Source organism: Falco rusticolus, chromosome 5 (assembly GCF_015220075.1).
Source record: "Falco rusticolus isolate bFalRus1 chromosome 5, bFalRus1.pri, whole genome shotgun sequence".
NCBI classification, from domain to species: Eukaryota; Metazoa; Chordata; class Aves; order Falconiformes; family Falconidae; genus Falco; species Falco rusticolus.
Window position 1 is genome coordinate 51,134,358 of NC_051191.1, and position 26,655 is coordinate 51,161,012.

General features: G+C 42.2%; 1 protein-coding gene across 1 annotated transcript; it reads right to left on the minus strand.

Annotated features, from left to right (window-relative positions):
* Positions 1-1,552: 1,552 nt before the first annotated feature.
* ALX1 (ALX homeobox 1) lies at positions 1,553-20,500 on the minus strand. The gene is made up of 4 exons (XM_037390310.1): positions 20,238-20,500; positions 17,723-18,027; positions 14,161-14,289; positions 1,553-2,198 (listed from the first exon to the last, which is right to left on the minus strand). Exons 1-4 carry the CDS (start codon positions 20,467-20,469, stop codon positions 1,878-1,880), a joined length of 987 nt encoding a protein of 328 aa, XP_037246207.1. The 5' UTR covers positions 20,470-20,500; the 3' UTR covers positions 1,553-1,877.
* Between the last annotated feature and the right edge of the window lie 6,155 nt (positions 20,501-26,655).

Below are 26,655 nucleotides of genomic sequence, written 5' to 3' on the forward strand. Positions count from 1 at the left end.
TACTGTTTCCCAGTTCCTCAGGCCAAAGTCGAAGTTAATTTTTGGAAGGAGAATAAAACTAGGAAACCACAAATTGGAGTATACGTATGTGTTAAACTCTGAGTTTATTACTAGTGGCAGGTAGCACAACCTTCCTTTCAATCATTTGTGTAAGAATCTGCTGTAAAATTCCCATTTTCAGATGATCTTAATGGTTTCAAAGTTAAGTTTGCTTATTCCACTGGAAGATTACAGAATGGACCCATCTCCTACCCTTGTTTTCAAGTTTAGCCTCATGAGTGGGAGCAGAGACAATGTGGGGGTTCCTGTGAGTTTCTGCAAGTACTGATAGTTCTGCAGTTGCTGTGATGAAATGTGCTTCCCTGATCTTCCCTTCTCCCCCCACCCGCCCTCCATTCCTAACTAATGGCCAAAGAGAAAAGCAAGAAAGAGCAGGAGGTGCCCAGAGAGTCGTATCCTGTTCTAATCACAGCCATGCAAGTCCTTCTTTATTTCAATTAATTTACTTTGCCTTTATGAACCTGAGAGACTGTTGCTTTCAAAGAGGCTGACATTTCACTCATCTGAAGGAGCTTGGAATGTGACAGGGGAAAGGGAGGAGAAGTAAATCAAAGCAGATAGCAATTCTCCAGATGTAAAGTATTTTTCTTCTCCTCTATTTTTTTTTCCACCAGAAATGTCAGAAAGTCTGCTGACATTTTAATTCCTTTGTGATAGACTGGGAGCTGAGAGCCAAATCCTGCTGCCACTGCAGTCGAAGATTTTTCCTATTGACTTTAAAGGGAGCAAACCAGTCTTAGACTGAAAAAAAAAAAAAAACCCCTAACCCAAAACAAATAAGCAAAGTATCAACAAACTGTAACTAAAACTAAACTAAATGTGCTCTTAGAACATCTTGAGATCAGTTACAGACTGAAACTGGCAAGCCTTGTCGAAGTTTCCTCTTTTCAATTTGAAAAAAAACTAAAACTGACTAGTTTGGAAGTAACACTGCTGTTGTGGGTTTTTTCTAAATCTGGGTTCTGTAGAAAGTGTCTCAGTACTATTCCATGCTCTCTTCTAGTCACCTCAGTTTCAAGATACTCTATCTGCAACCTTGAAGATTTTATTTAAACACTAGTTGACTTCCATAATCTGTGCACATCTTCTTCGAAAACTCTGTTATACACTGTGACCCTCCTTTTAGTGGTATGTTTGGAAAAAAATCTCATCTTTAAATAGGAATATGCTCAGGCGCATAAAATAAAGGAGTACCTTCTATTCTCATTACATTAGTTGTGCATTGATATAACTCCAACAAGGTCAACATGCATTTAGCAAAACAGCAGAACTGGCTCAGAACAGCAGCACAGTGCTGAGAGAGTTAGGTCTACAAGTTCCACCTACAACATAAGCGATCATATATTTGCTTCTCTGCATGGTGTGCTTAGAGATTTACTTCATGGTTTTAGTATAATAAATTTATTTTCCTTCACAGAGTTGTTCCCTTATGAAGTATTCAATTGTAAAACATTAATTAAAGGACTGCTAAAAACCAATGAAGTAGACATACTTGCTTAATAGTTTTATTCTTTCTTGCAGATTCTATAATCATATTTCATCAACTGGTACAACAAAACACATTTATATATAAAATCCAAGACAAAGAGGGCTTGTTGAGCTTGATGCATGGTAAATCTATTTGGTTTATTCTTGTTTTATTGTTAAATATTATATTGCATTTGTTTAAGCAGATATTGTGTATATTGTGATTTCTAGCATTCCACGCACAGCAGCTTATTGTTGTGTCCTTTAAATATGAGAAATAAAAACGTTTTCAGTTTGCTATTTAAAAAAAAAAAAAAAAAACAAGGAAATTAAGAAAGGGTATGGCTGTATTACATGGCCCAGGAAATATTGGCAGCATGCTCTTTGGCTTTCATCCGTAGAACTGCAATGCTGGAGGACCTCCTTTCAAACTCCGGCTTGGTTTCAAAAGCATGTCCATTGGTTGCCCCAGAAAGTAAAGAGTCAGTGAAAAAATTATTGAGGGGCACGTGGCTGAACTGATTCTGGTGGTTTGAAAAGCCTGTGTAGCCAGAATCTGTCCGGGGTGAATGGGAATAAGGTGTCATACAGGAGGACGTATCTCGTGGCAGCATGCAGGAGGTAACCACAGAACCACTAGCCGCGTTCCCTGCCCACAGATTGTTCTGAATCTGGAACATATAAAATGAATAAGATCAAATTTAGAAAGTTCTTCTTTTGTTTTCTGCAATGCTTGGTTTGCTTAACACATCCATCATTAGTTCTCCTCTAAAACAAGCAACAAGTACTTAACTAGTTCTCCGCAATCATATTAGAAAATACCATGAAGACATTACATGAGTCAAAATATTGGATCATTCACGTAAGAGCAAGGGCTACCGAATCATATTCCTTGCTCTGTCATCCATTTGTTCTGTGGCTCTATCCTTAGCGTTTAACTATTGAACCTCAGGATGCCATCAGCCCAGCTAGTCAGTAAAATTAGTGGAAGCAAACAACTGACTTCAAAGAAAACATGTCAAAAGAGGACAATATCATAGTTGATTTCACCATCAAAGCTTCTCCTCATCAGAATTCTTCCTTAGTGCAGCGGTAGGAAACAGTATAAAAGGGTGAACAAAACAAACCAGGATTTCTCAAGCAACAAAGCCCAACAAAGATTTGCAAAATTAAATACTGAGAATCCTTGCGTAATTACTTTAAAACAAATTAATCCATAAAATACAGGCACGGTTGATAAAAATTCAAGAGTTTTTCCTAAAGTTGTTTCAAAGATGGTTTAAAGATAAAAATCATTTTCATGATGGTTTTATACAAAATTATACTTGAGGGCATTTCTGTTTCAGCTCTCTCAGCCTTAACTGGCTACGCTGTGCATCCCTGGAAAACGCTGCATGACAGACTAGGACACAAACTTTGTGGTTACCAGCAATGTCTGCTGAAGATCTGGAGGAACCACGTATTCAAGCTTTGATGTATAATGCCTTCTTTACTTAGCAATCACTTAAAGCTTCATTCTGAGCCTCAGGCCTTCTACTATTTTCTATGCATAGATGCTACTTATGGATAGGTATTTTTCACTTATCTGTTGCTAGATGAACAGATAGTAAGAATTAGCAAGGCCTAGCACAAGTCAGCTTCCGTCATTGTCTCAAACTGTGCATTCTTTCATTCCTCCTCTATTCACTGTGCTTGAATCAAACTTCACACTCAGCAGCTGTCCTGTCTTTTTAAACTCTCCACTCCATATGTCTCTGTCGGTACTACATGGATGTAATTTCTGACATACTCTAACAGTCATTTCTCACTTGTAGTCACCATTATAAAATGTACAGCTCTGTATTTCTTCTCCACTTTTACTTATATCTCTTTCCTGAGTACTGATTTTTTTAAATGTACAAATATCATGACACAAGACATTTTTAGCCCTCATTCATAGTACACAACTTCTCAGCCAGTAACTATATACTTTTATGTTTTACCTCACTAAAATTGTCTTCATCCTAAAAATCTGTTGTCTGTTCAGTGTATCATTTCTCTGATGCACTGGGATTGAGCCCACATGTCTTTGTTCTCTGCTGTACATTGAAGTAATTGCAATTACTCTTCAGTTAGCACTGTAAAGTGAATTTCCACTTCAAACTTAATTTTGTCTTCACGTTCCAAACCCATAGACAAAGGAATTTTGGCTTTCAGATATGTAGGTTATCACTTTAGCTGAGTGATTTTTTTCTGCCAAAGTAAGGTCAGGGGAAGTAATGAATTATGAAAGACACACACATACACAGAGAATGAAAACATATTTCTACTGCTGAGCTGTTTTTTTCCCATTGCCCTATTACTTTCCAACAACACATACCCACCAAACCACCAGCAAGCTAGAGATAAATTATGGTTCACTGAACTTATCTAGCTGAGATCTAGTGCAGATAGCAAGGATGAGATAGTGTCTTATTTTAAAAGTTAGTATTTTGAACAGTTGTATTAGCAGGGGTCATCAGGAGCTTGCAAACTAATATGGGCTCCTTGGCAACTGCAGCAACAAAAAAGAACGAGAAAATACTCCGTTTTCATTTCCTGCAGAAGGCTGGGGAAAAGCCATGGTAACAACACATCTCCCCAAACTCTTAGTCTGCCCAACTCCTAGTTCGCACAGACGTGCATACATACAGGCACACGTACACTTCCACACCCACTCACATAAATGCAGCTTGCCTTTCCACACGCGCACACACACACAGCTGGTTGGCCACACCTCAGTCATCTGCTCCTGCAGGTGATCTGCTGAGAGGTAATGGAGTGAATAAGGTGCTTGGGAAGGATATTGAGAATTTTTCCTCCTTTGTGTGGGCCTCCTGAGATCTACAGGAGGAAAGAGGCTCAACTGAGAGTTTCAGAACTTTCTAGTTCCCATCCTTCCCTCCTCCGTTCAACAGTTTTTAGAAGACTTTCAAACAACAGCCCACAGGAGACCCTCTACAGCAGGGGTCCTCAAACTTTTTAAACAGGGGGCCGACACGCGGATGCAGTGGCAGGCAGTCATCTGCGGCTGCTTGGTTTCCCCCCCCAACCCCGGGGGGGGGGTGTCTGTAAATACGGGGGGCTGGATTGAGGACCCTGGGGGGCCGTATCCAGCCTGCGGGCCATAGTTTGAGGACCCCTGCTCTACAGCTTGTCATGACCCTCAGCTGCCTTATTACTCCTTAATTAACCCACCTGAGCCAGTTTTGACTTATAATCAAACTTTTTTGCTCTTCAGAGAACAGGTGGTTTACCTGGAGATTAAAAGACATGTCTTATCTGGACATGTATGAACCACTGTCTTGCTTACAAAAGTTTGTTGCATTCAACCACACAGAATATTCCCAAAGAGAGCAGTACATCTCTAATGGCTCAAAATTCAGGGATTCTTTTGTGTCCTGTTGCCTGGAAGGTTTCTCCAATCCTAGTACAGATTTACAGATTACGACAAGAAGGAAGCAAGGGACCCTGAAAGAGCTGCAAAGTGTGGTAGTTAAGTGTGCAGCAACTGGGAGGTCATCTGCTAAGACTCAAAAAGCTTACTGCCTCCTCAGACTTAATGTGTTTGGAGCCACATAGAATAATTAGAGTACAGAGGAAAGTAGTAAAGAATGTAGTCACTGAAAGCCTATAAAATCCAGAGAATATCTCCACTTTGCCTGAAAGCCCAAGCTGCACACATTCTTAGTCATGAACTGTGAAAATCAGAAACCCAGTTATCTGTAGAAAAATTGTTGTCTTTTGGGTTTTTTGTTCAGGAACATTAGAAACTTTTAATTGTACTTTTTAACTTGCACATGAAATGTATCATTTTGTGGCTACATATATGCTTCTTGCAGCAGCATTGTCAAGACTAAGCAACTGTTGGGAGTGGTTTTTCTTTCTTCCTACAAAGCAAGTCACCCATTCCTATTTCTGGGCTGTTCCATTTCAGTTTGTTTTGCTGGTACAACTCTTTACTGAATTGAAACAGTGAGCTGATACAGCTAAAAAAGAATCTGGGGGGGAGTTGGAGACATTTCAAACACATGCACAGAGAACCTCATTCTTTTTTTACGTTATTTCCAGGCCAAATAGTCAGCCTTAAAACCTTCACAACAGGATGAATTTACCCAGGGAGACACTAGTTCATCTGTGAAGCATCTAATACAGAAGCTAATTCTGAAGGAGCTCATCATCTGCAAAGCTAACACACATGTGACAGTCTCATCTACCTGACTTAATAAGATTTCTTTCTAAGAAACACTATGCCAAATGCTGCAGTTGACCAGGCTGCACAGGTATAATTATGAGAAGAATTTTCCCAAAAAATCTGTTTAAATAGGAACGTGTATGAATTTACCTTTAATATAATCATGATGGGAAGACTTCAAGAGGTTCGGAAGCTCAATTTGGAAGTGCCCAATAACCTATGTGGTCTGGAGGCATCACAAAATCACCTTTTCCCCCCATATTTCTAGTAGTTTGGTTTGCAGCAAACTAAGTTTCGTATGACCAATTTTCCTGATATTTTTATCCTAGACAAATCTCTTTCAATTTAATTTCAGTGAGATTGCACAGGTGTAAATGAGAACAGACTACAGCTGCAAATCCTAAAACATACTAATGTCTTGTTAAAGAAATATATGAACAAGTTATTAATTCCTAAAACTTTCAAAGGGATGCCCTAGGTTTCTTCCTTAGAGAAAGGAATCCAAATTAGAAAACTTAACTTGAAAAGTGTCACAAGTTGCTAGGAAAACTTTACATCTTTTCTCATGAGACAGTTATGTGTTTTGAAAGAATGTTTCAGTCATATCAACTTTCTATTCATTTTAGTTGGTCAGGTCACTTCACTTTTGACATTACATTTTCAGGTTTTAGCAAGGATTTACAACATAAATATCTTGTAGTGAAATTTAGGTGCAGAAGGTATTCCTGTATTAAAAATAAATACAGTAATGTTTTACAATAAGTCAAAATTATCAGACCCTCTTCTGGTATGTTGGAAGGAAAAGGGACATTATGTACATGAATTTTAAAAAAATATTTTTCCTCTTAAACTCTTGTGTGATCCATGAACTATATAAAAGGCAATTCAGAGACTGTGAATGAGGCTATACATACAGCACATCTCTGGTTTCTGTTAACATCACAAACAACTTGAGCTTTGCTCTTGTGGTTACCATGAAATTACCAGAGCCCTTCAATATATTTACCTACTGTATGTTTTATACACACACATACACACCCTTCCCAGTGGAAAAAAAAGAAATAGAATTTCATAGCTGTGACAAGAACATAACTGGAAAGTTATGGTTGTTAACATGGTTATGATATCATTTCCTAAGTATATGACCTTCTGCTTGACACGGCAGAGGAAAATTAGCTGAGGTAATTGGTCATCCCATCTGATGTTACTGCTTTTTTTCTGCTAAAATTTCAAGCTCCTGGAGCTTCAGTCTTCTTACACAGCACGTGGAGAAATAACATAAAGTCAAATCTCCAAATTTTCTGAGAGTTTTACTATCACTTACCCATCTTTGGTTCTCCCATCACCAAATGTCTTGACTCACGCTATTTGAGCCACCTACCTATCCAGACTGGTGTCTGTTCCCAACAGACACACATATGAGCACACACAGCTTTTGTTTGAGTGGACATGCGGTTTAGTGCTTCACATAGGAAATGTTAATCTCTTTTAAGATGTCTAGATATGAAGTAATAAATTATTATTGTTATTATATTGCATAATGTATGTTATGTTATATTGTACATTATTATAATTACTCTAGTAAGTAATACGGAACTACACATTGACTGTTTTCAGGCTGTTCCTGGGCATTGCAAGGGAGAAAACAGTGGCACTAACTGAAGAGTTAAGAATTTACCTAATTGTAGAAAAGTCAGGGACTGATTTGTTAAATTTTTGTCGCTCCTCTCTTTATGTGAAGCAACAATCCTTGCACTGCCAGAAAACATGAAACCTGTGCTTGAACAAGGAGCTACTTTAGGCAGATTAAATGAAATCGCTGTTTAACTGCTCAGAACTGCTAGTTTACAACTTATGACCTGCAGGCTACTTCTAGTCCATCAGCACAATTAATTTGGTCTGTCACTTGCTACAGTATTTTTTTTCTGGGGACCGCTTCAGGACATCCAAACTATGGGCAGAGATTTGCCTGTACTTCCTGAGTTTGCAGATTTGTAGATTCTCAGAATAATTTAAACTGACAAGGACCTCTAGGATTATTATTCCAAACCCTTGCTGACAGCTTAGAATTTAGATCAGGATACTGAAGCCCTATCCAGACAAGTTTTGAGTAGCTCCAGTTACAGAGATTCAATAACTTCTGTGGGCAACTTGTTCCAAGGCTTTACCACTCTCATTGTATTTTTTCCTTTAGACAGAATATTTCTTGGTATTATTTGTGATCATTTTATTGGAGCCATTGTACCTAATGAACATGAGAAGATCATCTGTACTGTATTGGATTCAGGCACATATGAGAGAGATGCAGCACGCCATTTTCAGATATGTCCATTAAATGCAGGTTGGCCCTTGGTAGTGAGAGGCTTAATGCTACAGTTCTAAAATAATGATAGATGCATTTAGTCCACATTTGGGCCTTACACATGGTGAACAAAATGACAACCTGTTCATTTGATTCCATGCTTAACAAGTTTGCTAAAGTGCAAAATAATGCAGGATTCAAAAAGTCATCAAGCTTTCATTCTTGTATGGGATGTTTTCTAGATAAACTGTAACTTCTCCATACTGCAATCTCAAGGCCAGTTACAATACAAATTAATTATATTTCACATTTATGATACAGTTAAAGACAGAATGCCATACTTTGAAAAATATTATTAAAAAAGTGTTTCTATCTCAGAAAAAAACAGATTTACCTTACAATTAAACCCCAGTTAAAGCTACTTACACACTTAAAGAAATACATGTTTCACAAAAAAAATATAACAAAGCGAGATACCGAATTTTGAGACTGCAAGAAGGACCACATACAGTGATGATTTAGAACTAAGAAAAAAATTAAAGCACAGTGCACAAACTATTTTGTGTGGAACAGACACCACCCAAAAAGATTAGAAGTGTTACTCTTGTTGGAAGATCAGCCACAGCAGTGCAGCAGTCAGCACATATGCAGCGAGCAATGTACCATCCAGGTGGTGGCCCAGCCTGAGATCCATGCTGTCACAGCTAGACAGCATGAGTATATAATAAAACTTCTTTGAAGCTAGCTCAGATATGTCTACCACATCTACTCCTACTTAATCAGTGTACCCATGGCCTTAATGAACTATTGTGATTAACTGTCATTTATATGTCTATTACAGTTAAAAGAATTTTTAAGTCATATAACATGTGGTGTCTAATATATGCCATATGAAAGATTTAATTGGAGCATGTAACTTTGATTATTGCTAATGAGAATTACCCATATGTACTAAGGCTAGAGCAGAACTGTAATGATGATCCAAGGACTTAGTACATAACACATGTATACTGATACCATTTCTACACTCTTTGATTGCCAAAACATATCATGTGATGCCATGCTGTTCAACTTATTTGTTTTATCAGTCTGGTGGATGGAATGTAAACTTCAGCCTCTTCCTTCTATTTTTGACATTTCAACACTCTCCCTTCTTTCTATACCTTCTGTATCACTCCAGTTCCCGTACCATTGAAATGCTTTTTTCTTCTTGGGATTCCCACCTGCACTAGGCTGGTTTTTTTCCACCAAAAATAAAAAAGATTAAATTCAGTCCTATCCAACTATTGCCTGCATTTTCAAGTAAATAAAAGAAGCAAACAATACCTTTTACATGTGATAGCCAGAGGGAAAGCATAATGGTGTGACAATATAAACCCTTCCAAAAGAACTTAGAAGAACAATGGCAACAAATGAACCAGACTCAAAGAGGAAACAAGAAGAAAAGATGCAAAGTGTGGAAAGAGTCTACCCAGGGGAAGAGTGTTGCCCCTTATACCTGCTTTTCAAGGATACAATTTCATGTTTATTTACATACTGATGCACTTACATTTATAAACATAACATCTTTATAAATTTAACTCATTCAGGGAAAGCTAGGTCTGTGTGATAACAGTGTAGGCTTTTGATCAAATTTCACTCTCGTGTGTCTGAATAAGGAGGGGATGCAAATGAAATTTTGTCTCAGGTATTTTGTTCCCTTGCTACTTCTCATACTTAAACATTAAACCTGAGAAGGTCAAGTACCCTTTATAACATTAGCCTTCTCACTAGGCATGGGACAGCAATAGTCAGGTAAAGACCAATAAAGTAAGAGAAGAGCAAGGCTAACTAATCAGTTTATTGTTCCTTTCCTACCACACAATGTATAGATTTATGTAAGATGACTGTAAATGTCTGCAGCTGAACCAGGCATTGGAGAAAAATTACATTTTTAAAGATCATCTTACCTATTTTACACCTTATACTTTAGGAAGAAAAAAATAATCTACTAGATTTTCACCAACTTTGAAGGGAACCGTCCCTTTGACTAAGTATTTGTCATTTGACTGAGCACAAATGTCTAATGTTTATCCAATCACCAGCTGCCTCCCCCTGAAGGATGTATCCTTCTCATAAGTCCTGTTCATCAGCACTGTAACAATGTCTCAGATATCCCATGACATCTTTATTAACACTAGGCACTATATTTAGGTGATCAAATCAACTACTACTTGTTTAGTGGCATTTACTAGAATGAGTTGAAATAAACATCTCCATGAAGTGAATGTGCATTCATTTCCCCACTGATGTTAAGATGCCCCTCTCAGCTTTCATACCATCAGCACAATATTGCTAGTTAATGAGGCTCAAAGTGTCTGGGATAAAAGTTTTACCCAGTGAATTGTTTTCTGAGTGCACTTAAGATGACTCAGACTACAATGTGTTGCATCTGCAAGAGAAACTTGAAGCTTAAATACTGAAACTAATGCAATTTAAACCTTTTACTAAAATGAATGAGAAGTACCATATATAACACTTTCCTAGAAAAAAACTGATTTTTAGCATAGTGTTTTCAAAAGTTAGATATTTCATCTGAGTGAAAACTTAACAATGCTGTGGTATGTTTAATGCTGAAGCCAAATAAAAAAAAAAAACAACACATGAATAACAGATGATTATCCTTCTCTGCAATCTAGGTGTTGCCAGTGTAATTAATAGAAGATGTATGTGTGCAGAATTTGGACAGTTTAGGACACACTGAACTTCTTGGCAGCCAGCTGAGCCACTACTTTGCACATTAAGTAGCACCTGAAGCCAACATACTGTAAAAATAATTAAAGTAATACTGAATTAGCAAAGCAAACAATTATGATCTAGGAAAAAAACTAAATTGTGTATTACTATTTTGAAGATAAAGATGTGTAATTTAATAGCAAAATTAGACTTGATTATAGAAATGTGGGTTGGACCAGGCCACCTGCAGAGGCGTCTTCCAACCTCAAACATTCTCTGATTCAGAGCCAATCTTCTATCTGAAATAAGATTAAAAGATCGTTTCCTCACAAGAAAACATTTCAGGTGGCATAGTTGTACGGTACATAGCAGCAGCATGTTCTTAATTTGTACTTGATGAAGATAATTGGTAAAGAGAGTAAGCACAGGTCTCCACACCCTCTGTTGACTGCAAAAGGGACTGATGTTTCTGCTGGAATGCAAGTGGGATGTCCATTTTGTGAACATAACATATCCATGGTAGGATTCAAAACAGAAATCTTTAGAATGCAAAATCATATAATGCACACCAGAAATTCACATTTGTTCCCATTCCTTCTGCCACACAACAGTAAATACCTCAGCTTGATTTGATCCTTTTTCAACATTCATCCTATATTTTTTGCCAGCAACAGAGTCTGTTTTCCCCTATGTTTATAAAGGCTTCATAAATAAGCTCTAGTGATCTGTGTTCCACAATCCTCAAGAAAAATTATTTACTCAAAAGTATGGCAAAGCTTGTCCAATATTTACTGATTTCAGGGTCTCAATAAGAGTGCTTGTACATGGGGGCAGGGAAGGGGAAGAGAAGGGGAAAGGAAGGGAAAATATTTTATTTCTTTTCTTGCATTAACTACACTGAAATAATGGAATTGTTTGGGAAATCAATCTATAACACTAAAACCAAATATGCAGATAACAATTTTAAATAACTTTCTACCTGAAATGTGGGATACATTAATAGGTTTATAGCAAGTCAAGTACTGTAGATTTATTTTCTTTAAGTGAGGCTAGTTCAAAAGATTTGAATGTAGTGATGTTAGTGGTTGTTTAATATAGATTTTCATTCTCTCAAACATTCTCATTGGAAATGTTATTTATGTGATACAGACATGGTTTTACTGAAGGTGAGGATTTAAGAATGTGAAACTACGAAGAATTACCACCAGGTTAGCAAGAATGTGAACTTGCATTGACTCTTCTGTGATAATCGCCTGGATACCTGTTCATAGCCCAGTATACAGCAAAGGAGCCACCTTCTTCACTGAGGAGTAAGATGCCTTGTTTTTATCATGTAGCCAAACTATGCATGCAAGCACTCAGCTGAAACAGCCAATGTGAAGTGGACTCACGCCTTCATTTAGCTCCTTGTTCCTGTTCATGAAGTACAGTACAGTGCAGTACAACACAACTCTCACATGCAAGTGACCAGACTCAATTACATGTTTGTGCCTGTTTACCTGCAGTGTGTTAGTCAGTGATTGTAGGTGAGTACTACACATTTATGTTTATGAATGAGTATATATTTTATATTTCTATAAACATTAGTGATGCTTTATTTAAGATTATCGTACCAACATTTCTGTTTCAATGTCTCGTTTTTAAGAACTTATAAATTAATGGTAGAAAGTTTTGCCAGCCTGAAATTTAGTTCTGTCATCAGCCTACAAAACATGTTTTGTAACAAATTTATAAATAGAAATCCAATTAATTCACTCATCTTTTTAACAATCTGAAAGTACAGAAGAGATATTTCATTTGGTTTAGGTTTTTATGATGATACTCTCATATAATTAAAAAATGTTTCTTTTTTAGAACTTGAATTTTAGGACAACCATTTCAAGTGTTTACCAATTGTTTATATTATTCCATTATCTTATGCTCATGAAACTTCTGTCAGTTGGGTAAATTTCTAGATGAAGTCCTACTAAAATTACAAAATTAACTTGGAGACACAAAATTTATTCTAAAGAACTGAGTCAGGCCCAAAGCTTAAGTACTATTCCTTTTGTCATCTGTTGTGATGCTATAGATAAGTCAGGTATCAAAAGATACTTGAATACCTTGAGTAAGATCTGTGAGTGATTGTGCATCTGTCTTTGTGAATCTGCCTAGGAGTGCTTAAGGTCTTTTTGCACAGCTCCACCTACATAGGTCTCCTCCTACTTAAACTTAAATACAGAGCGTGTCATGCAGTGGTTTCTGATGTAATTTGAGCTAATGCACAATTACATTATAAAATAAAAACAGGCAGAAGTGCCACCAAATCTGAAATTGTTGTACCCATATTCTGTGCTGCTGGAACACAAACCAGCTCTGTCCCAGGCATCAAATCTAGTAACATGCAACTTTTTCAGAGGTAAAGCACTTTAAGCTGGGTAGATAACACACGGGCCCAAGGCCTCTGGTTCAAAACTAATCACATTCAGTCAATGTAGAACATGACCAAAGCAAGCTCTCATAGAATGAGCATATTCTTCAGGTTAGCAGAAACTCTGCTACCTAATGAACTAGAAGAGCACCAGGACAACAGCAGTGGAAGGATTCTGCCACAGGGACCCATACAAGATTTGTGCTTTGTATAGTACTTTTTTTTTTTTTTAATTATGTGGTAAAAGGGCTGGGAAGCTAAAGACATGAAAAACAATGGTTTCAGAATAAAAGTATTCAATGTACTAAAACAAGCAAGAAGAAAAACAATAGCAGAGAATGAAACAAGGCAGTAAACCAAGGGACTGGAGAACAGGGACAGAAGATTATGATCTTATTACACAGTATACCTTACAGGGGGTGGGGGGGAACAACCACATGAAAACAATCAACTACTGTCTGAGAGAGCTTTTGTCTCTCTGCCTCCCTCTCCCAGATATATCCATTAAATTCTGATTGTACGTTGCCGTAGTAAGGTTTCATGCTAGGAGGAGACTACTTGTGTTCAATGGTCTGTTGAGGTCCGTAAAGAAATGGTGCCTGTTTAAAAGGAAGTTGTCTAGAGATCAGAGAGTTTATGCCTCATCTTACTAAAGCATACAAGACCAGAGTTGTTAAGTGATTCAAATCCCTGCAAAATTTTACATGCAGAGAAGATTTAGCTGCACAACCACATTGCCAGCCATTCTCAGTACACAACTTATGCAAAACTCTGCAGCTCCTATAATTGTTTTAAAAAAACTTGTATTTTAAGAGTTAATTATTCATATTAGATGTCAAAACTGTTGTTCATGGTGGTAGGTTCTGTTGACATGGCTAAAGAACACTGAAACCTAACACAGGGACATCTTCATGCATCTTCTGTGCACATATGTGCCCAAGGATGGAAGAGAAGGTAAATGTAGAACCAAAGTACTACTGGTCTTTACCATACCTGAGGGTAGCTGTCAGTCCTTGGAAGAACAGATATGTCATAGGTGGCAGCAAAATGGCTCTTAGCTTGCTGGATCTGACCATAGCGTTCTCTTTTCCTCCATTTTGCTCTTCGATTTTGGAACCAAACCTATAGTATATGTGGAAACAATCACCAAGGTAAACTCAATTACATACTGTGCAAAGAGTTTTAGGAAAAAGCCAAGAGGTTTTGGACAGTAGCTTTGGAAATTTCTGTTTATCTAAGAAAGGGAAATTTTCTGTCTGAGGATGAACTTCTAGCAGTTTCAATCTTCTCAGTGTCAGACTTGCTTAAGTTTTTTCTGGATATTTTAAAAGTTTATATTATTTTCTTTCTAGCATCTAAAAAAAAAAAAACGCAGAGGAAAGATCAGTCTGTCAGGAAGTGCTAATTCTGACAGAGTTCAGTTCTGTAGAGGAAAATCAATAAGAAGCAGCAAGTCAAATTGTAAAGAAACTTTCTCTTAATTTCACATGCCCACTGATTTGATATGACTATCTATGATCTGCCTCCCAGAGGTATATATAATCTTTACCAAATTCAGTAATGAAAAGGCAGGGAGAGCTGGCACCAGGACAGTAGTCTGCAATGCAGAAAAGGTTTCTATAAGGAAGGCTAACAGGGCAGGAAGATAAAAAAGAATTATGAGATCACTTTTAAACTATTGTGACATTTTTTTCACATCTGTTAGGTGATAACTCTTTTTGAAAATCTAAAACTAAAGAATGACACTTTACATTTAGACTATGAAATAATTTAGACCTGAAACAATGTGTCCTTGACAACTAAAAGCTATTTTCTTTATGCTCAAATAACCTTTGCACTGTTCTGTAATGTCTTGAGTATCAGACATTATCTCAAAACCTATTATATGCACATTTCTTGCTGTGTCTGATACCTGTCACTCTCCTGTGGTTTTCAGATTTATTTTTTTCTTTCAAACAGTTAAGTTTGGACTGGCTAAGGCTTATCCTTATGCATTAAATGGATTGCTAAAAAAGTAATTGTTCCTTTATAAAAGTAATATTATCCAACTAAGCCTTTATTGTTCAACTATGAGCAAACTCATTCCAACTTTTTTTAAATAAGTCACACTACTAACAGAACCATTACTTTTTTTTTTATGGAAACAATACCATTGGCTAGTCTTCCTGCTAAATAGACGGTGAATCTATTTGGATAGATACAGACAATAAACAATTTTTTTAATATATATATATATATAGACACTGCCTGCGAATCCCATTTTGAGGGGTATATTCTTATCCCTGATGGTAGGATACTTAAAATAACACTGGTTTATAATTCTGTTTTTGCCTTGATCTTTGGAGAGCTCAACTGTCCTTTGATGCTGCTTAAGCATATGCTGTTTAATTCTGAAGGACTTGTTGCAAGTTTAGTATGTGCAATCTTTTAAAGTGTACTCAGCAATCAAAGCAAGGCCTATGCAATATATGCTGAGTATATATTGTTAGGGACCTTGTTGGTAAATTTGTGTTATTTATGATGCCTGAGGCTCAGCAAAAAGAAAAGAAAAAAAAATTCTGTCTCCACAGGAGGCATTAAGAACACACTAAGGGAATTTAATCTTGAGGCTTTTTCATTGAAAAAAGACCTTGACAATCTCCTTAAAAAGGGTGCCAATTACTTCACTGACATGCAGCAGGAAAGAGAACAACTTAGATAAATTAGATTCAGGTTGGCGCTCTCTGCGTGTATGCAGGACAAATATTAAATTGGATGTTGATGAAATGGCGGTGAAGGGAAATGTGGGTAAGGTATCCAGCTGATCACTCTGCTAAACTAAATCAAACAATTTGCTTGAATTTATAGAAACTAAAGGGAAAAAGTGCACATTTTTTTCCTTTGACAATCCCCCAAAATGTTTCTGTTTACATCACTTTACTAGAAACTGACTCTTGGCAGAGATAAAGTAACCATTTGCCTCCACAAAGCAATATAAAAATCTGCTGCTTGTTATCCTTGAATTGCCAGATGCTTGCCTCTAATGATGTAAGGCCTTTTAAATTGCTTAATCTTGTGATGGAATACTGTTGCTACTCTATAGAAATGATCACCGTTTCCTTTCATATTTAGCATACGAGAAATGCAAAGATCAATAATCTTTTAAGAAAGGGGAGAACAGGTTTAAATAAAATAGAAATAGATGTTCTATGGAAGTTTGGTGCAGTCATACAGAGTCATAGTTTACTCTAATTTTTAATACTTTTACAATATGAAGCTTCTAAAACTTAGGGAAAAAAGGTGACAAAAATTCAGTTGACCCATTTTAGACAAATTCTCCCCTCCCTCTTCTGACAATTAATTTATTCTTGGACTAGGTCTCATTATTCCAGATTTATGCAATTGTAAGAATAGTATTTCAACATTATGCATTTCAACATTACAGTTGAATAGACATGAAAAGAACAGTTCTTTACAAAATTAATCAGCTAAGTTCATTTCTGAAAGTGATCCTGGATTAATTTCAGTTGTGTGCATGTGCACTGATGTCTATTTCTCTATATGCATGTGTGAGTATGTGTTTAATTACAAGTTGTGAAGTTGTTATCATATTCAAGTGACTAAATTAAAAAAATTAATCGCAGTCTATAAGAATCGACAGGACTTCCTATCCTCTAAATTGAAATTATGATTATTACCAGAATGGGGAATATTTCTAAAAACAGGATAGACTCCAAAATGCAGCTCACAGCCTTTTCTAAGAAAAGATCTCTAAACGGGTTAAGGGCTGCACTTCCTGGATATTCAGCTTCTTTTCTCACCATTACACATCCAAAGCCATAAATGTTGTTGAGGTTACTGTACAAGCACATACCGCATGAATCGGCTTCATAGGCAGTTAAGATACCCAAATACTGCACAAAGTGGTGAACAGCATGCTTTGTTCCAAAAATTAGCACAACATTATCCATCCGCTGTGCAAGTTTAAAAGACAACAAATGTACTTCCCAATTTTTTGATTTTTTAAGTTATTCCATTCAACAGTGATGAAAGGATTACATCCTTGTTTTACACAGACACATACATATTTATCCACTTTTATGTATGTGCAGTTTCACTGCATGCTCCTTAGATAGAAATAAGGAATTTGATTACTTTTTAGATTGTACTGTTCATGCCATAACACACACAGAATCCTCTGCGTCCTAATTCTGCATCATCATCTGTCTGAACTACATGCAACTCTTCTCTTTAGCGGGATCTTTACATGTAACACACAATTTATTCACCGCCTGGAATGCTGACAGTAAAAAGGACTACCAGAGATCAAGACTGCTTTACTACTGATGTTATTTTCTCATCATTTAAACAAGTTTCTAGAACAGCAACACAAGCTATTTTTTAAAATAAGAAGTTATTTCAGTACTGCAGCATAACAGCTCATATCCATAAAGAAATAAAGCAAAATGAGCTATTTACTTCAGCTTTACAGGCTTTTGTACAAACCCCAAGAGTGTCGTTTACTAGTTCCTACAATGCACAACTTGTCATGGAAATGCTGAAGTTTGGTTCCTACCTGGACTCTGGCCTCAGTGAGCTCTGTTCTGAGAGCTAGCTGTTCTCTGACATAGACATCGGGGTAGTGAGTTTTCTGGAATACTTTCTCCAGTTCCTCCAGCTGCAAACTGGTGAAAGTTGTTCTGTGTCTCCTCTTCTTACTGCTGGAGACATTGCTGTCACACTTATCACCGAGCTCATCCAGTTCCCCTTTCTCCTGTATCCCTTTCACCGGAGACATCCTGAGGTTGTTGCAATTGTCCATGGGCCTGCTCAGCTCTGTGTGAAGAGGCTGTCCTTCCACTTTAGTAATCCCATAGTTCACTGTACACAAGGTGGGGGAGGGAAATAACTAGTTAGAGAGGGGGGGCTTTAGATTCAAAAGTTCATATCAAACAGTTTCACAGGGAACCAGGTCCTATGCGGCTGCATGTTTCTATAAGAGATGGTGGAAGAGGAATCTGTAGCATTAACAACACACAGGGTAAAAGTACTAAATCACACAGAATTTTAACTGAGAATTGTATCTGAAAATATCATCTAAAATCTTTCAGTATAAGGAGACTGCGTGAAAGTACTTGAATACTTTTACTCTGCCACTAAACTGGTTAATAGCCCGTGAAATCAGCTTCAAGTATTGTTGCACAGATAAGGAACCTTAGCCCAAACAGATTTTCATAGAAGATAAGTGGCATAAAGCTATTGACAAATGTGCCTTTAAACTTGGAAGCAGATGTAGAAAAACTATTTCTATGAGAGTAAAAAATAACTGTGAAGTAAACTAAATAGCTGTAAACTGACAAATCAAGAAGCGATTGAAACCGAAAATTAACTTTGCTTTACAAACTCAATAGATTCCATATACCTTCTTTTGGATTTGTAAAGTGGAATTGTTTCCAATTAAGTTTGTTATGCTTAGAAAATACAGAGACTTTCTGCAAAATGTTAACTTATTAAAAGAGATCGTTTCATATACTTTGTATAAGGATTGCAGGAACTATTTGTCTTTAGGTAAAATCTGAGTAGGAGAGAGAAGAAATATTCCTCCGTAGCTTCTTAATCAGAAATGGAAATATTTCCTACTCTTTTCGATTTCTACACGTCTCACATCACTGAAAATGTCATGCGATATGTTACAAGATTCGAAAAGATTTTGGTTTTCTTTTTTTCTCTGACACAGGCGAAAAAAGTTTAGAACTCTGTTGAATTTAAAATCGACAAAGATGGCATGTAACACATGATAAGAAGCTTGCTTTGGGATTTTCTTACATTCCGAGTAATTTCTTTCCTTTCAGTCCGAGCTCATTTTAACCAAACACAATTTTTAGACACTTGCTACCAGCACACATGTAGATAGGAAATGCCCCAAAGCCCCCAAGGTACACATTAAAGAAAAACTTCAATGTATAAACCAATTTTCTGTAGGGTTGTTTGGTTGGTTGGTTTTTGTTTGGTTGGTTTATTTTTTTAAGTTGCACTTGCAGAAATCTGTCATTATTTCTCGCAAACCGTTTCGTACGTTCTGAAAAACTAATATTTCAATGCCTCTGTGAAGTCAAAACCTGTGAGATGTTGTTAGTCTCCTTACCGTAGCTGGTGTTAACCACATTTTCCGATTCTGCCAGGAAAATATTTTTTAATTATTTTTTCTATACATGGTTTATATCCTGCTGGAAAAACGGGGGCTACCTTGAACGTTTCAAAAGTGAAACGTTCCACTTTCTCCGTGCCGATCATCTGGGAAAAAACACTCCCGGACGCTGGTGGCCGAGTTACCGAAGTCGTTTCGGTCGGCGTGAAGAGCGGCCGCTGCGCGTTATCGGGTAACGAGCCGAAAGCGGCCCCGCCGGCCTCACAGGGCGCCGCTAGGAAGCAGCAGGCTCCCCCCGGTGCCGGTGCCTGGCCGTGCCCGGGGCGCCGCAGCCGCCGGCGCCCGCCGCTGCTTCCCCGTGCCCTTGGCGGGGCGGCCGCGGGGGACGTCGCACGGCGGCCCCGGCGCCGCGCGGAGCCGCACCGGGCTGCCGGGGCCGAGCCCTCCCGCAGCCGCCGGGCCCCGCCGGCCGCCGCCGCTCCGGCAGCGCGGGGCCGCCGCGGCCCACCCCGCCCGGTTCCCCGCCGCCGGCCTGGGGGTGCCCCGGGCGGGCGGCTGCGGGGCCGGGCGGTCCGTGGCTGCGTGCTCCGCGCTGCGCTGCCCGCGCCCCGCGCCGGCGGGGACAGGCCGCGGGAGCCGGGCCGGGCCGGCAGGGAGGGCGGCAGCCGGAGGGCAGCGCTGGAAGGAGCAGAGCGCTTCGAAGCGGGAGATCGCCTGCTCCCAGTTCCGGGTGGTACGATTGTTACTGTTGTTGCTATTGCTACTGTTATTACCGTAGTCATTATCATTATTGTTGTAATGATTTACTGCTACCTGACAGCCCCCGGCACGCCGGCACGGTGCAGCCCTGGGTCTCGGCGGGCAGGAGAAGCCCTGACCTCCCCGTTCATCTGCAGGAGGGGCAAAGCGTGGCAGCCAGAATAACCTCGGGATGGCAACTCACCGTTGTTGTCCTGGCAGGGTGATGTCCTCTCCAGCCTCACATGATGCTCAGCCCTTTGCAGAGGGTTGAAGGCCTGCACACATTTGCTGCTTGACGTTTTGCTATAAAAGGACTCGTTGTCCAAAGTTTCCATAACGTGCTCCAAAGTGCCTCCTGCTCCCATGTAAAAGTCACTGTTCTTGCTCGGCTGGCTCTTCAGGGCAAACTTCTCGCTCAGAAAATCCATAATCATCTAAGGCTGCTTGAGAGCCTCTTCCCTAGACAGAGGCTGGACTGTGAGCAGGAGAGGGAGGGAGAGTGGGTGAGTGGATGGGAGGGAAGGAAGGAGGGAGGGAAAGACTTTCGGCGCTCAGGGAGCTGTTTTGCCTCTGAGCCTTTGATTTGTCTCGTCTTGAAAGGGGGAACCCGAAGTTGCTCTTATATCTTGAAGCTCAGCGGGGCTCCTTATGCAACCTCCCATTTCTAATGAATATGAAAATAGGCAAGCCATGTAACTCCACCCCAGGTCCCCCAAGACCTAATCCCAACACAGGAGGGAGTTCCAGGCCCATTTTCAACAGACAGATCTGTTTCAGACAAACAGACACACACAATCCTGCGAAGAGGGTGAGGAGACGGAGGGAGGGAGGGAGGGAGGGAGGGAGGGAGGGAGGAAGGACACATGAAAAGGACATTTCCCCTCTGCAACCTATTCACATTTCTCCAGGGATCCTGGAAAAAGAGTAATCCCTCACTTCCCTCCCTCTTCCCCAGCTCCCCGAGAGGCTTAGAGCAAGGTAATTTCAGGGGCACATACCCTCAAGTAAAGGATCTTCTTTAATCAATTTGACTGATACCTCGGTAGCTGCAGTCCTGTTCTCTGAAGCTGTAAAATTAAGAACCGGTGTTCCTTCTTTATGAAAAAGCTCAGAAGTTTGGTCCTAGAGAGGAAGTTCGGTCCTAAAGAGAGAAAGAAATATTATAGGCCGTTGTTTGTGCAGAGGGAACAAAGAATAGAGGAACTTCAAACTAGAAATCTATCCCATCAGAAACTGGCCTAGAAGAGAATTTGGCCACTGTCAGACAGACCTCCAATCTGCCCCTGTGTGCGTGTCTCTCTCTGTGTTTGTGCAAAGTGGTTAAAACGGCTTTTATTTTAAATCTCCTGAAATATTATCACTACCGACTTGGAAAAAAAAATACAACTTCTAAATGAAAGTATTAAAACAGAGTCTTAGGTAATAAAAGAAAAAGAAATGAGCCATGTATACATGCATTCCTATGGATATTGAAAAGGCGCGTGGTTTTCACCCAAAGTGTGAGCTTTGAAGTGTTGAATTCCTTGGTCCTTTAGCACACAGACAGGATTTACAACACAGGCAAGAGAGAGATAGGGAACTATTTAGAAAAGGCCCACTTTATGGAAAAGAGCTGCTCCCTGCTTCCCGGTAAAAGGAGCGCCTGTTGGAGTAAAGGAAAACCGCGTCTGCAATCACTTCGGATGAGTATTTCGGCATCGTGGGCCCGAGCTTGTCTGTTCCATTAAGGCTGTTTTAGAAATAGTTTCAGTGGCCCCTTCCCCCATGTCCCCCGGGGCGGGGGCGGGGGGAGATAAGCTTTAACGAGCGGTTGAAGTATAGGTGCGGGAATGACCGGCCGGGACCACTGAGCATTCGACAGACCTGTGAGCCCAGCCAAAGGGAACGAGAAGGCCAGCTCGAGTCCCGCGTTATCTCCCGGCGAGCAGCTCCTCTCCTTCCCCAGCTGGTCTCCGATTCGATGTTTCCCCGAAGAAACGGGTACCAAGTGAGGGATGATTGTTTCAGGTACAGTCGAGTACCTGCGAGCATCACCCGAGACAAGCACAGCCGAGCCTGCCCTTCCCCGCCGCCCCGCAGAGCCGGCCCGCCGCCCCCGCACCCCGCCCGCTGCCCAGCGCTACCTGCCTGCGGCTGCGGGAAGGCCGCCCCCGCCCCCGCTGCCGCCGCAGGGGTGCTCAGCCCCGCCGGGGGAGAGCGCAGAGGTGGCGCTCGGGGGCTCGGCGCTGGTCGGGGTGTTTTCGTGGGCGCGGGTGCTGCTTTGCCCGCCTGGGGAGAGGGAGAAGGGGCAGCCGTTCCCGAAAGCTCCCGGGGGAAGGCGCGCGCAGGGCGAGCGGTGCCCGCGGTGCGCGGCCAGGTGCGACGGGGGCCAGCCCGCTGCCTCCCCCGGGCGAGGGGCAGCGCTGGGCCCCGGAGCCGAGCCAGGGGTAATTACCGTCCCTGGATTTATTTGAAGAAGCGGTACGGTTCCTCCTTGCACCTTTTGGAGCAACGCCTGCTCCAGCCTCGGGGAAACAGGTCCCGTCCCTGCCCCCCGCCCCTGCCGCCCGCATCTCCGTGTGCTGGCGTTTCGGCAGCTTGTGTATAGCGGTGCCTTAAAAGCTCTAAATGCCTTGGGGGACGGACAAAAATGAGAAGAAAAAAAGGAGGTCTCGGTGTCTTTTAAATGAAAGACACATGCAACGTCGTTGCAGCCTGCGATCCACTTTTGCCCCAATAAATGTCCCTCTTTAAAGGCAGCTATTAAACTCCAGGGGAGCCGGGGACGAGGAGCATCTCATGTGCCCGTAAAAAAGCCAAGAGCTCCCAGCAGCAGCAGGGCTTTTTCGAGAGCGGCTGAGGAAGCGCGGGTGCCCGCCCGTGGGGACACGCGTGTCCCGCTGGCGGCGACGAGCCGGCGACGGCGCTCGCTCCCTGCCGGGCGGCGGCGAACAGCCCCGCGCCCCGGCAGCGCCGCCGCTCCTCGCCCACCCCCGCGGCCGCCCCGGCCACCCCGGCGGCCGTGGCTCACCCGCAGGGCGGGGGCAGCGCCGGCCCGGCTGGGCACCGGGCTCGGGGCGGGTTGCGCGTCCTCTGTGCCCCCCGCCCCCCCGCTCCGCTGCGGAGAACAGGGCCCCTCCCTCAGCATCTTCACCCCGCGGGGCTGCGCGCGCGTTGCGCCCCGTCTCTGCGCAGCGCTCCCCGGCGAGGGCAGCGCCATGAGTTATGCACGCGCTCGCAGCGCCGGAGTATTGAAGGTAGAGAGCGACACGAATTATAACCGGATTTCAAAACCCGTTCCTCCTCCACCCCGGAGGAAAAAAAAAATAAAAATCAGAGTAGTTCCACATCATTGTTAGCTCCAGGGGCCAAATTCTGCTCTCATTTACCTCTGCGCAACCCAGCTGACTTCAAAGGGAAGGGGAGATGTAACCTAGGGGAGAATTGGCGCCACGTATGGCGTTCGTTCTCTTTAAAAGCCTGAAAACAGAAAGCTGACTTCAGCGGGCTAAAACCATTTAAAAGGGGTTGGACAGATCCCGGGAGAGAAGGCGGCAAAGCAAAAAATAAAATAAAATAAAATAAAATAAAATAAAAATCCTGTGCTGAGGTGAGACAGCTTTGAAAAGCATCTTTCTTCAGGGACTGACTCCCTCCGCCAGGCAGCCCCGGTTATTAAGAGCTGTGTGCAGATGTGCCGCTGTGTTTCCAGAGATGGACTATCTCCTAAACCTTCTGTGAAAGGGTGTTACGTGTGATGGAGAGACGTTTCGTGGCCAGAGGTGGTGTGAGGGAGCTCGCCCTTGCCGTGCCTAGGAGCTCCTCGGGGGAAGCCTGCCCCCGGAGACACGGCGGGCGCGCACACCGCGGGAGTCTTCCCCGCCTCGGCACGGCGGGGCTCCTGCGGGGAAGGAGGGCTGCCTTCCCCCTCCGCTTTCGCATTCCTTCCCTTCCAGAACCAGAACTTAGAGAGACCCGAGCGCAGGAATGAGGATCCCGCATAAATCGCAAGCGTCTCGCTGCCGGAGAGTGAACGGGTTTAGGAGCAGAGATGGGCGAGCCCGGTGCGGGACGCGCGGTGCGGGACAGAGCGGGTTCCCAGCTGATGCTGCCGCGGCTGCTCTGGGCCGCGGTTCCCAGCCGAAACATTGCTGCTGCATGTTTGAGGGGTCTCCTCAACAGCCCTCCTCGCATTCTTGCGTTTGTGTATAGTGAGAACGGCATCACTGCGGGCGAGGGTCTCCCTTCCACATGCCCAGGAATCCCCACCCCCCCGGTCCCATCCTCCCCATTTCTAATACCGGGTTTTAACTGTGGATGTCAGGACACAGAGAAGATACTTCTATTATTTAATTTATTTTTCACCAACACTTCTCGTTCCTCCAGAAAAGTTGTAACAGGAAATTTATTTAGGGACTGAATGGGAAGAAAACAGCAGTACCTGGGACTGGGCTTAACGAATTTTGGGGGTACTGTTCGCTTCCTTCCACTTACACACACTCCAGTTACCCGGGAAAATGGAAGGGGAAGCTACGCAGGTGAGAGCTGGGTGTTCCGGCGGGGGGAACAGCTCCAGCAGCGAGGGGCGGCCGGGGGCTGGCGGCAGGGGCGGAAGGGGGGAGATGCGCTTCCTTGAATGGGATCGAATACCCCAACATCCGCGGGGGAAAGGAGGGTCCATGAAATGCGAAGAGAACTATCTCGAAAAACAGGTGCTCAAATGGTTCAGTATTTCCACAAGCCTTGTTTTCTTTGGTGAGGCTTTACCTAGTTGCTCATTCCACGTTCGGACCCAGAGCTTTCATGGCGCTAGGTCGGTTCAGCAGTTCGGCTACAGAGAGACCCTCCGAGAGACCATCACCCCCGTTTCCATCGGCTGGCCCTGGGAACGACCGCCCTGACCTGCGGAGGCGAAAGAAGGTGTAGAAAGACATTGCGCGACTTGCTCCACATCTCCCTCCCAGCGGAATGTGGCGAATTGCAAATTACAGATTCAAAATGTAGCTCGGCTGAGTTAGGATTTTCCAGACATCCTGTTTGTGAGAAGAATCATGTGAAGTATTCTTACTGCCAGCAAAAAAATCCTCGTGCAATACATCTCAATGAACACTGAAAGAAGCCGAGATTTGGGGGCTGTTAGACTTTTTTTGGGTGTCCGTCCTTCCCCCCCCCCCCCCAAGTATGTTAAGCATCACTATCCTAAAGCCTAAAAGTAACGATTGCGTTTCGGATCTGCGCAGCCAGGCTGCGAAAAGGTCCCGATCCAAGCCCAGTTTAACGAACTTTCTTCTTAAAAGGCAGTTTGTGTTCACCCCAGAAATCAAACAAACATCGGCTGGGGTGTGGGTGGGTACCCTTCCGCTTGGAAGGGAAGTGTCTAACTGACATTGGAATGATTGGAGTGACTTTATCAAAAACCTTGGGATCTGTATTTTCGGATGTAAGTGGAATAGCAGGAGCCAACCGACTACGCTTCCCCTCGGTACTTCAGTTAGTTCTGCGGGGGCAGGGGACGGAACCGGAGAGTCCTGCTCATCTCGCACAGGGAAGACGATGTGTCGTTCCTCGTTACGCTGGGCCCGAGGCCGGGGCATATCCCAGCCACACTCGAGGTTCAGACGCTCACAGGTTTTGCCCACACACCAGCCAACACGTAACGACAGCAGTCATTTCACGGTGCCTGCAGTTTGGCGCTTTGACAGCACCTCAGCTGTTCGGGAAGTTTCCTGCGTGGCACCTGCGCAGATAAAATGAAGAAACTGCGGTGAACGGGAAAGTTGCCCCGTCCCTCTTTTCCCGTTGGGAAAGCGGGATGGCTGTCAGAGCTAGACAAACCTCGACACTTTCCTTCTTGCAGCACGTAATGACTCTTCTCAAACCGTCTAACGTTTCTTTCAACACAAAACGGAATGAGATAATATTTAGTGTGTGGATTTAATCTTAGCCCCATAGGAAATCTCAGCAAAGATGCTCTATAAAAGTATTAATCTCTTATTTTGATCTAGTCCAAATTATAATGAATCCTACTTACATATGTGCTATAAAAACAAATCCTACAAGAATTTAATCTCTGTGTTATCGGGCTGCTATTGTAGCCCTTTATCAAGTTTAGAAAGGATTTGAAAGTCGGGCCGTGGGACTCAAAGCCCCGTGCAGTTTAACATTACCAGGAAGAAGAGATCTGTTCCTAAAGACGCTTCTCGCATCCGCTTTTTTTTTTTTTTTTTCCCTCTCTCTTCCCTCTGCACTTCAAATCAGAGTAGGATCGCGCTTTCCACTCCGGATCATAGGGAAGACAGGCACAGCCTTTCTCTCCCTCAGCCGGAGGCGCCTGTCCCACCCGCCTTCGGGGGAGGGAGGGGGGCAAACCTGCTGCCTGGATTAGCCCAGCCGGGTTTGTGCCCCAGCGGCTGCATCTGCTCTAGGGAAGCTGAGTCCTCCCCCCGCCCGCTCCGCCCTGCTTTACAGCAGATTATAGAGATACACGCAAGGCAAAATACAAACACCATTCTTCATACCAAGAAACAGACGCCTTAGGAGAAAAATCCAAACGTTAAAAAGCTTACTAGTAGGTTACGCAGTATGTTATGGGTGAACATTTGCTTCTCCCCCCGCTCCCCGGAATTTATTTCCAAGGAAGA

Coding starts and splice junctions, on each gene's coding strand:
- ALX1 (XM_037390310.1), bottom strand. CDS start 20,469: ATGATTATGGATTTTCTGAGCGAGAAGTTTGCCCTGAAGAGCCAGCCG. Junction 18,028..20,237: donor ACCCTGCCAGGACAACAACG/GTGAGTTGCCAT, acceptor CCTTGTGTACAG/TGAACTATGGGATTACTAAA. Junction 14,290..17,722: donor TCACTGAGGCCAGAGTCCAG/GTAGGAACCAAA, acceptor CATATACTATAG/GTTTGGTTCCAAAATCGAAG.